Genomic DNA, 12,130 nt, shown 5'->3' on the forward strand with positions numbered 1-12,130 from the left:
CTCCCCAGCTCGCTGCAGTGCACCTGTGAGTGAAGCTGAATGGAATACAAGTGGAGAATTATCAAAAACGACAATCACATCCAAACAGCTGACTGCTCCACAGGAAAGAAGCAGTTGGCTGCTTCCTGAAACAAATTGCCGATAGCTGATTGAGGTTGTTGTAGACATACTGCAGTATTAGTCAACAGTGAACGGTGGTGGAAGAATGTTTTTTTTCTTTTTTTTTCTCCTTTTGTTTTGCTCATGCAAAAGTAGCAATACAAAACTGTAGAAATACTCAAGTAATAAAGAAAGAAATAACTTGAGTAAAAGTACAAAAGTAAGAGCTTCAACTGTAAAAGTCAAAGGCTCAGCCCCCCCCCCTCGAACTGTTTACTGTGCATATATATATATTTTTTCAAAGCAGCAGTCTTGTGGCTGCTTTGTTTTTGTTTTAACTGTTTTATTTTTTATTGTACGAAATGCCATATGTGTGTATGGTTTATGATGTTTTGCATAGTAGTGTATATTTGTCTGTCATTAAATGTTTCAATGAATTGAGTACAAAGGACCCCAATGGAAACAATAGGCTTTCTTGGGTTTAAAATCCTCTTAGCAGACCTTGTATTGAACTGTACTTTCCTCTGCTTTTTATTTGCAAACTGCTTATACAGTAGGCCTATTCATTCAATCAATCAAACAAACAAACATGTTCTTAAAGTAGTATTCATTATACAGAATGTCCTATTTCACAGGTTTTGTAATCTGCAAAGCAACTAAAGTTTTCAAATAATTATAGTGGAGTAAAACGTTTTTACTCCACGGATAGAAAATTAACTGAAGGACGGACGGACGGACGGACGGACGGGCAGAAGGGATTAATCCCCACCAGACATACAAAAATGAATGACCAGACAGGGGATATCCAAAGCAGAGGCAATTTGCCCACCCAGTAAATCCAACCCTGCTGTTATCATCTAGTCCACAGAAAACCTCTAACTGTGTTCAGACCACCGTGACGCTGATGTCATCCACAGCCAGCTATAGCTGTCTGCCAAGTGGCTGTTCACTGTGTGACCCTGTTCACCATGGGGTCCTTTCACTCCAAATCTCCCTGTATTTAGGAGGATCAGTGGTGGAAGAAATAATCTGATCTTTTTTTTACCTATAAATAAAAGTATACTACAATGTAGAAATACTACTTAAGTACAAAGTACAAGTCCTGTATTCAGTCCTGTACTTGAGTAAAAGTACAAAAGTATTGTCCATCAAAATACTTATAGTACCAATTGTGAAAGAACTCATGTACAGTAGGCTATACAATGCAACAGCATGTAGACCGGCTAATTTCACTATTATTAGGGGGCCAAGCACGTAGTGCCGCGGTCCCCTTTTGTTATTGTAGGTTTTGTTCTTCCGCCGTTTTACGCATATTAGCAGTATTAGACTCACCACGCAGTCGGGTTTTACGAAACTCTGCAATGTGGTAGAGGGCTATGTCAAATTGCGATAACACAAAATCCACAGCCATTGGCCAAAAAGTGGTGCCATAGCAATCAATTGAAAATGCAAACTTTTAACAGGTATAACTCATACTCTGTTCGAGCTATTGCCATGATAGACACTGCAGATTCAACACACATATGCGTCTCCTCATGCCGAACAACTTTGCCACTCTGACTTTTGACTTCTGACCTTTAGATCTCCTACTATTTTGAATGATATGAAAAACAGTTCAAATCAATCTCCTCCTCAAGTACAGGGTTGAGTAATTTGCCCGGATACAGGTCCAGCGGGCACCAGCGCAGTTTTCTCCCAAATGTAAAAAAAATAAGTATAAATGTATACTTTGGAAAATGGTTGGAAATATGTAAAGTATATATGATATGAACATGCACGGTACAGCATTATCAGACCTGAATTTACCCTTCAATTTCTGTTGTTTATCACTGAAATCTCGATATCACAGGTTTTGCAGCAATGTGAAGCAATTGTAGAAGTATTAGGCCTTAAAGGTAATTTAAAACATATATAGCTTAATATGTATTTGGCACCTCATTTATGAAATACATGTAAATATAAAGTCAAATAGATAATGTAATATACAAAATAAATACATGTTTAAAAAATGGTGCCCAGAAATACCTGGTGCCCATTGTTCCGGTTACCCTTTGCCCACCCCTGCACTGATGTCATGGACAGCCACTTGTCTGCTAAATCTCTGTGTATTAAACAGGATCTATCCATGGCTGCTGACTGCAACACATCAAGGCCATAATAATCCTGGTATCCTCCCTATTCCCCGTAGGCAAATTCCTCTCGGCTTCCACTGCAAAGCATGCTTCCACTGCAAAGCACGAGGGGCTTGTCACAATGCTTAGACTGTTTAGACTTTATTTTATATAAATAATCTATCAAAATATAAATTTTTTTTCCTCCTCTTTTTTTTATACCTTTAGAACAAATTATTGTTTTCAGGAACGCCCTGCTTCACATTCACACAGACACACATCATAACCTGGGAACTGCCCAGTACAACCACTGTTGGCCACAGTGCCTTGCTCAAGGGCACTTCAGTGGTGTTGGGGGAGGGGTAAGTGGTGACCGTTCACTTCCCCACCCAGATGGTTTCTGCCCGCTCGGGGAATTGAACCGGGATCCTTTCGTTTACAAACACGATCCTCTGACCTTTAGGCCACCGCTATAATAATAATATTAATTATAATAATAATTATGATAATAGGCAGACAGGCAGACAGATAGGCAGACAGACAGACAGACAGACAGACGAAGGGACGAGAGACAGAGAGAGAGAGTGTGTGCGAGAAAGACAGAGAGTGTGTGTGAGTGCGTGAGTGAGTGTGTTTGTGTTCATGTGTGCGTGCGTCTGTGCACGCGTGTGTGTGTGTGTGTGCACGCGCACATGTGTGTGTTAATTCTCAGAATCCTGAGGATTATTTTTTTTGCCAGAAATGTACTTCCTCCATAAATAACATATTAGGCATAATTATCATAAAAGCATGGCTAATGACAGTGATGAATATGACAAGAGGTTGTTCTGGCTAATGATGTCTGTAAGCAAATACAAACATTGAGACTGTGCCTGCAGTTGTGGTATCTGAAAACCACAGACTTAAAGGTTTCTATTGCTTTTGTAGTTGCCAACAACGCCATATTGCAGTTAAGTTTGATGTCCCAGTGGTGAGAATGAATGGTGGTAGAATGAATTTGAGTCATCACTCCAGTAAGTGAGGTTCCTTTGTTTCCATTTATTGCATAGTACAGAACAGTACAAAACAGCTCCATGGACCCTGAGGTCCTCTCAGTCAGCCTGCCGGCCACTGAGTCACACACACACATAGTTACTTTGGTACAGTCTTTATAGCCGTGGTCACATTTGGAATAAGTGGGTGGGGGTCAGCCTCCAAAAGTAAGACCCCACGCAGACAAACAATAGATCACCCTTTTGGTCCCTGATTCAATTTGCACCTGTATGAAGCAGGAAAGGGGATGGAGACAGATGCATAGACCTCTGTCTCCCAGCTAAACAACAAAGAGAATGTTAATTGTAACCCCCAACCAGCTCAGACCAAAAGGCACCTCTGAATACACTCTTGTGTCTGACTGTAGGCTACCTGTAGACTTGTGAAGTTAAATAATACTAACAAATATGTATGTTATGTTATCAAATATACTACATTACCCCCCATGAGAGACATTAAACGTCTTTCACAAACACATATATTTCAAAAGAAACACAAAGAATCCGCCCCCCATGAAAAGCGACCGGAACACCAACCAGGAAAAAAAGAAAACATTCAGGAAAACCAAAACAGCACACAACATCAATACAGAAAAATGCACATACAAGAACCAAGATTACATAGTACAGCGACACGGTGAATTACATCAAATAGACACATCCCCCTAAACTAATTAGCGTGCAGGATCCCTCTGTTAGCCTTTTAAACCCCAGGATAAAACATTACACAGCCACCACCCAGTGGAAGCTGACAGCACACAGTCGAATCACGCCCACCAAGCGATAGCACCACCCCCCAAGATCAATGTCCCCCCCGCCCAGTCACCAAAATATACTCAAAGATAGCCTAATACTTATCCCTAAGTTTTACACCGTACCATCAAGCATATATGACAACTACCACGAAAGTGCCTACACGGAAAAAAGAAGGCAGCGTACCCCCCAATGAAACAATAACCCACAAAGTAAACTCACATTAAACACAGGAGACCAGAAAGTAAAAAAATACCCTCACATCACTTCCCATGGCAGCCATAGCCCCACAGTTTAACCCACGCTTATCACAAAAACATAACCCCAGGTCCCATATGCGCAGCGTTCCGTTCGATAATGTCTCTCTTGCAGTCTCCCTCAATGTCATCTGCTCACCCAGCCGTGCTCCAGCGCCGTACCCAGATTTTCCAACAGATAGCTGCATGTTTACAACAGAGCGCTCCACTAGCGACCGCTGAAGATGTGTTACCACACTCTTCACGAAGAACCCCTTCATCGCAAGTCCTCCGCTCTGCCGGCACCCGCTGTCCTCTCCCCACAACATACCCGCCACGAAGAAATTCGACACACCAATTTCTCCGCTCTGCCGTCCGCACCGCAGCGCGCCCTTCTAGCGATCGCAGAAGATACGTTGAGCAGCCAGATGAGTCGTCCAGCCGTCCTAGATCTGGCCATGAGATCCTCTCCTTGTAGATTCTCGAAAAGTTGTCGTCACGTCGTGCCGATGTCCACGATCACCTACACGGTGGACCCCCCACGTCTCAGGAAGAGAACGTGATCCGTACACCCACCGCAAGGCAAAAACGCCGCCGCATGTTCTTTCGACGCCTGGCTCAGTATCCCTGGAGACTCGCGCCCCCAAAAAAACAAACCAACGCGACTGCCGACTTCGACGCCATAATGTGGTATCTGAAAACCACAGACTTAAAGGTTTTTATTGCTTTTGTAGTTGCCAACAACGCCATATTGCAGTTAAGTTTGATGTCCCAGTGGTGAGAATGAATGGTGGTAGAATGAATTTGAGTCATCACTCCAGTAAGTGAGGTTCCTTTGTTTCCATTTATTGCATAGTACAGAACAGTACAAAACAGCTCCATGGACCCTGAGGTCCTCTCAGTCAGCCTGCCGGCCACTGAGTCACACACACACATAGTTACTTTGGTACAGTCTTTATAGCCGTGGTCACATTTGGAATAAGTGGGTGGGGGTCAGCCTCCAAAAGTAAGACCCCACGCAGACAAACAATAGATCACCCTTTTGGTCCCTGATTCAATTTGCACCTGTATGAAGCAGGAAAGGGGATGGAGACAGATGCATAGACCTCTGTCTCCCAGCTAAACAACAAAGAGAATGTTAATTGTAACCCCCAACCAGCTCAGACCAAAAGGCACCTCTGAATACACTCTTGTGTCTGACTGTAGGCTACCTGTAGACTTGTGAAGTTAAATAATACTAACAAATATGTATGTTATGTTATCAAATATACTACACAGTTCTTTTGAGGAACACTCATTTGGGTTCACCCAACGTGCTGTGTGTGCTTTGTTTGAGACTCCTGGGGGGGGCGTCCCCCTCCTACAGGGGACGCCACAGGCTGCTTGAGCTTATAGATTGGCTATTTTTTTTGCCTCTTTCTTATAATTTTACAATTTGGCCAATGGTTGACCATTTATTATAGTATAGTTTGTTGATTACTTTTGATGCAGTAATGGTCTTTTTTTCTTTCTTTTATTTTAGTTGTACTTAAGCAAACCCTGTAAGGTGTTCCAGGTATGTGGGGCACAAAAGCAGACTTTCACGTTTTGACACGTGGAATCTCAAGCATCAAACAGTCCTGAGAGTGCGTATGATAGGCACTAGTTTTCCATTGCAAAAGAGAATTTAAATAACAGGGTAAACTCCCAATTAAAACATTATGAATAAATAAAAAACAATCCTATTCGCAAGGGAGGGCCAACCAACCTTATTATACAGTATGCAGTGTGATGGGTCGCTTGTTATAAATCTGAGGGCAGAGTGATAAACTGAGTCCAAAGTTTTAAGTATGGCAGCTGATGCATTTCTGTATGTCCCCATAGTACAAAGCAGAGAGGAACAGTGCCACTATTAGCCTCTTAGTTGGCCATGGAAAGCAGGATCTTTTGCGATAAAAAAGCCAAGCTTCATTCTTTTTTTAAATCTCAATTTTATTATTATTAAAAGTACGTTTTTCATCCAACCAAATCAAGGTATTTGTAATGAGGAACTTGTTCAATGGAAGTACCATTTGAGGTGCATTGCTGAGGATCATTATCATTAAAAACTCTTCCCTTATAAAAGCATACATTTGGTCAGCATTTAAAACCAATTTAAGAGCCAACCATGATTTCTGGAAGACATTAAAGGCAAATTGCAACATACAAACAGATATAATATACAGAGTCTGTAAAGCAATATAAGATTGTGTTATCTGCATATAAATGGATATTGTTAATATATATATAATAGAGATATGAAGGAACTCAAGAGCTCCAACTTTGACACATCAATGTCTCTCAGAAAGATCATTTTCAAACCACAGGCAACATAATCAAAACCAATATGACATAATCTTTGTACAAGCAATGTGTCATCCACGGTATGAAAAGCTTTAGACAAAGCAATAAAAAGTGTCCAAGTTATCCAAGGCTGTTAACAAACAATATTGTGCTGCACTTTGTATTGATTTGTCTAAAGTGCATTACTCAAGTGCTTAGTTCCTGCCCACAACTGCATGTGCTGAACAGCTGATGGCCTTGAGCTGTGATGAATACACCATGGGTGTTGAATGTTATGGTGAGTGAGGAATTGGAGCCAAACGCATGATGACTAAAGGCAGCCAAGGCTCAACTTAAATCATTTATTCAAATTACAAATGTTGTGCCAAAAACTGGCAAAACGTAGGCAGGAGCTAAAATCCGCTTTCCAAAGGCTTATTAGTGTCCAAACGGAAACTCCCACAGCAAACAAACTGGCAACAGGCTGAACAGAAATGTATACCACCAGAACACATGCTCACACTAACATACAGTAGAACAGGGCTACTCAACTTAAGATGGCTCAGGGGCCACTCAGCAAAATACCAAAAGTCCAAGGGGCCGCAAGCTAAAAATGACGGTCCTATTTTGGATTTTTCGATTTTGTAACACACACTACGCATTGTTATTGTTATAAGAAAATGTACATTTTGACATCATATTCTTTTCACTGTACCTGTTTATTTTGTGTGTATGTCCAGTGTCATCAGTTCAGCAAAAGCTAAGGTATGGCAAGGTTAGGGTTGCCAACTCCCAGAGATTGAAATAAGGGACACCTACCCTGGGCGCGGCCGGAAAAAAATGGGGGTCAAACCCCCCCAAAAAACTGAAATGCATAGAAAACTATGCATTATACCTGTAACAATTGATGTTTGTTTTTGAATATTTTTTTAGCAACCCATATATTTGAACGGAAATGTATATTTTTATCCTGTGCTTAAAAAAAAAAAATAATAATAATAATAATAATAAAAAAAATGGTTTGACCATGAGGGGCCGCCAAGACGCTGCGTTGGGGCCGCATGCGGCCCGCGGGCCGCGGGTTGAGTAGCGCTGCAGTAGAATGACAAACTATCAAAGAACTAAACACACAGGGGAGTATAATAGACACAGGTGAACTCAACTAGACAATCAACACAGGGATAGGCTAGGGGACTAACAGGACAAAGGTGACGTGGGGTTAACAATAATCAGGGTGGCGAGACAAGACAGGTAACATGTACATGGGCAGACAGGAAAAACGGCAGGACAATTACTACAAAATAAGAGGCACGAGAAACACCTGAGGAATCAACAATCTACCAGAATTACTAGACTAATACAGAACATAGAGCTACAGAAACATGACTAAACACTTAAACTAAACAGGGAACAAGAACAGAACAGAGACTAATACATGTCCAAGGCTGAAGATATAAATGTCCAAGGCTTGAAGAGCATGACAAAAGGGGCAGAGGAGAAGACTGCAACATTGAAACATAATTCTAAAGTTTCTTTTTTAGCACAGTCTGTAAAGTCTGTAAATTAATCTTCTTTCTCTGCACAAATTATTTGCATAGCAGTACGTTGTCAATCTCACGGTGAGGATGTATGGTAGCAGGTCACGGAGAGACACAATTATTGGAGAGGGAACGTTTCACTTCCTACATTTCTATGGAGGATACAGTTTCATCTCCCTTTCAGAAGAACACTGTCTGCACTGTCGTTTTTTGGGGACATTTTTGACATTTTGTTGGACAATGTTCGCTCGCACACACACACACACACACACGCACGCACGCGCACGCACGCACACACACACACACACACACACACACACACACACACACACACACACACACACACACACACACACACACACACTCACACTCACACACACACACACACACACACACACACACACACACACACACACTCTCACACACACACACACACACACACACACACACACACACACACACACACACACACACACACACACACCATGAGACTCAGCAAGTTTAGTTTGAGACACTGCTCAAGACAGTTAAGATGACCGCATGAACCCTAGCATCCCTCTTCTGGGGTGTACACGTCAAGAAAGTATAGGGCCCATGGGACTACAGCCGATTAAGTATAGGGCCCATGGGACTACAGTCGATTAAGTATAGGGCCCATGGGACTACAGTCGATTAAGTATAGGGCCCATGGGAATATGGTAACTATAGGGCCCATGTATGGGAATACAGTTAACTATGAATAGGGTTTAAAGGTTTAATGACATTCACATTTACACCACATTCAAAGTCTTTGTCCTGGTCCTTCAAAAGTGTACAAAAAGTTTCAAGTGAAAATTCCATTCCAGTGATCCATGGCAGGTGTTTTTCTCTCACATTTCTAAAGCCTTTTCAACTGCAATGAAAAAATAAATCTTTGCCTGCGGGTGTCGCTGGTGAGGGATTTTGCCTGTCAATCATCGCCTCTGCTCCGCCCCCCCCAAAGGAAAGGATAGGGGAGGGGAGGGGCGAGGAGGAGAGTGGGCGGGATTAATCGACTGTGACCTCACTGTCGAAGGGCCAAGCTCAGATTACTTTTCAGCCTAATTATTCAGAAAACCCCAGACCACAGAAAATCCACTGAATGTTCTAAGTTCAGGTTTTTTGGGTGTAATTGAGGTCATAAAACCCCAAATAAAACATTGAAAATAAAAAAAGTGAAAATGAATGTCATGAAACCTTTAAGTTGTTCAAGGAGCTCTTCACCCATTTTCAACTCCATCTTCACATAATTGGTCCTCATGTTATGATGGCACCATTTCTGTCTAAGTACTCTGCATCTCATTGGTGGGCTTTGGACAGTTCAGAAACCTGCCGACATCATCGCTAGGCAGGTTTGGTCATTTTGATGATGTCACTGGTAGGCAGGTCCAGGACCAATTGTATGAACACAGGTTGAAAATGGGTGGAATGCTTTTTTAAGATGAGATGCTGTCTGTCTGTGCATTTCTGAAATCAACATCATTAGCAATAACAACCTCTTGTTATATTCATCAGTCATGCTTTTATGATAATTAGGCCTATTATGTTATTTATGGAGGAAGTACATTTCTGAAAAATAACAAACCCTCAGGATTCTGACAATTAACATGCACGCACGCACGCACGCACGCACGCACGCACGCACGCACGCACGCACACGTGTGCGGCGGCAGTGGCTCAGGGGTAGAGTGGCCGGTAGAGCGGCCGGATGGCAAGGTTCCCAGTTCGATCCCGTTCCCCCAGATTTAGTGTGGATTGATTGATTGATTGAGTATTTTATTAGGCAAGTGTCCTGTGGAAGTGTCCTTGAGCAAGACGTTGAAACCTTAATTGCTCCTGATGAGCAGGTTGGTGCCTCCGCCATCGGTGTATGAATGTGTTGGTGAATGTAATGCACAATCTATATAAAAGCGCTTTGGATAAAAACGCTATATATAAACCATTTGCCACACACACACACACACACACACACACACACACACACACACACACACACACACACACACACATTTATTATGTATGTTTTTTGGGGCAAAAAGTTAAATGGGTCAGTACTGTAAATATATTTTGATGCCAGTACTTGTACCTTTGTTCATGTAAATATTTAAATATAAGACATTTACATAAAATCTGAGCACTTCTTCTCCCATCACTGGTCTCAGGAGGCTTAGATTGTGACCAGACTGCATTTTTAAGCACCGTTTACACGTGCCACATGCGGCTTACTGTAGTAAATTTGACCCAGTCTATTGTGTGAAATACAATTTAAAAAGAAAACAATAACCACAAAATAATACAACCCAGAATGGCACGCAGTGAAGCCATACTCACCACCAGATTGCAGTATATTATCCAAAATGAAATCATCCTGAATACAGTCTCCAAATGTCACACATCCACAACAAGACACACATAATACTGTATACTGTACATACCCATGCATTGTGAAACACTAGCAAAACTATGACTTCGATCTGTGTGTGCGTGTGCGGGTGTGTGTGTGTGTGTGTGTGTGTGTGTGTGTGTGTGTGTGTGTGTGTGTGTGTGTGTGTGTGCGTGTGTGCGTGTGTATTGACAGAAATGTCATTGTATTGAGGTTGAGTGGATGTGTGGGACCTCGAGGCCATGTCCTATAATGACAGAGTGACACGTGCACGGTGACAATGTCCATCATAAGGTATAGAGTCCATACAATACGGACAATACAGACAGTATAGGGCATAGCAGTGGCGGCCATTTTCTGGTTCCACTTCAAAATAGTCAATGCATTTTTCCCATTGACATTTCCAAACATATTTATATCAATTATTTTAAGCCTAGAATCAAGCCATCCAGGGTCCTGGTGAATCATGACCATAAAATGTTTGATTCTGTGAAAAAACTTTTTTGAAAACGGCAAAACAAAGGGTATTTATTAAATATAGTATATCATATAATTAAATATAAAATGGTCATGATTCACCAGGACCCTGGATGGCTTGATTCTAGGCTTAAATGAATTGATATAAATATTTTTGGAAATGGAAAAATGCATTGACTATTTTGAAGTGGAACCAGAAAATGGCCGCCACTGCAATGCCCTATATGCAAGGTCAAATGAAGGTCATCCATCTTTACTTGTACCATGTTAACCCATGCCGTCACTGTTTTTCCCCCCAGAATTTCTCAAACATTTAAATGTTTCAAAATGTCTTGTAGATCAGCTATTTTCACTACTTTAGTGCGACACTCTTGTATGATGAAGTAGGGCATTCATTTACAAAAAAAACAGAGTTGAAATACGAAGATACAAGTGTAGCCAGTCAGAAAATGTCCCCTCTGGGCTACTGTGGAGATAGACAAGACATAGCTCCTCCCACTTCCTGTTTTCCAAATTGTTTGGTTCACTATAAAGGCCACACTGAACAGGGGCTTTTCCCTCTAAGGTCCCTGTTGTAGCATGTTGCCTCTGCTCTGTGCAATGCAATGTAGATGTATATTGTAGATAATAGGTGAAAGTACATACATATAATATTTCCTGCTTGAGACTGACTCTTTGTTTGTCACACTTCAGGCCCTGCTCCATAGTGACTCTGCTTTCCCATGTTGCGCCTTCCACATGGGTTGTGTTCAATAGTCAGACAGAGGTAAATGTCATTATTTTGTTTGTTTTTTATAATAGATCTGTTTTGCAGTGTTTTAATGTCTATCATTTGTTTCTTTTGTAGACACTAACTGCGACTGCTGTTTTGTTTTGTTTGGGGTATGTTGATTTATATTTATTATTTCAGTTATTTCATTTGTTTTGTTCACCTTTTAGTATTTAGTGGCCTTTGTCAGTGCAACATATTTGTACACATTTATTGTAGCAATTATTGTATTTCCCCCAAGAACCATTTAAGCTCATATACCGTTTTACGCTCTATTACTGTGAATAATAACCTTTCTGGACGGGTTAGGTGGCTAGGCTCACAGCGGTGCCCCCCCCCCCACCCTACTCCTTGGTATTTTGCACTCAAATGCTTTTGCTTTGATTTATTGAATGCTTAGCTTTTCCTCTTAAG

General features: G+C 41.5%; 1 protein-coding gene across 1 annotated transcript in view; it reads right to left on the reverse strand.

Annotated features, from left to right (window-relative positions):
• The window catches only part of LOC308077036 (uncharacterized protein), a gene marked incomplete at both ends in the record, with an annotated part of 28,343 nt that extends 16,691 nt beyond the window's left edge, over window positions 1-11,652 (reverse strand). Inside the window, one exon of the mRNA XM_080417563.1 lies at window positions 11,620-11,652. Coding sequence (XP_080273689.1) covers window positions 11,620-11,652 — 33 coding nt within the window. The remainder of the gene's footprint in view (window positions 1-11,619) is intronic.
• Between the last annotated feature and the right edge of the window lie 478 nt (window positions 11,653-12,130).

Source organism: Gymnoscopelus braueri (assembly GCF_963280865.1).
Source record: "Gymnoscopelus braueri genome assembly, chromosome: 21".
Taxonomy (NCBI): Eukaryota; Metazoa; Chordata; class Actinopteri; order Myctophiformes; family Myctophidae; genus Gymnoscopelus; species Gymnoscopelus braueri.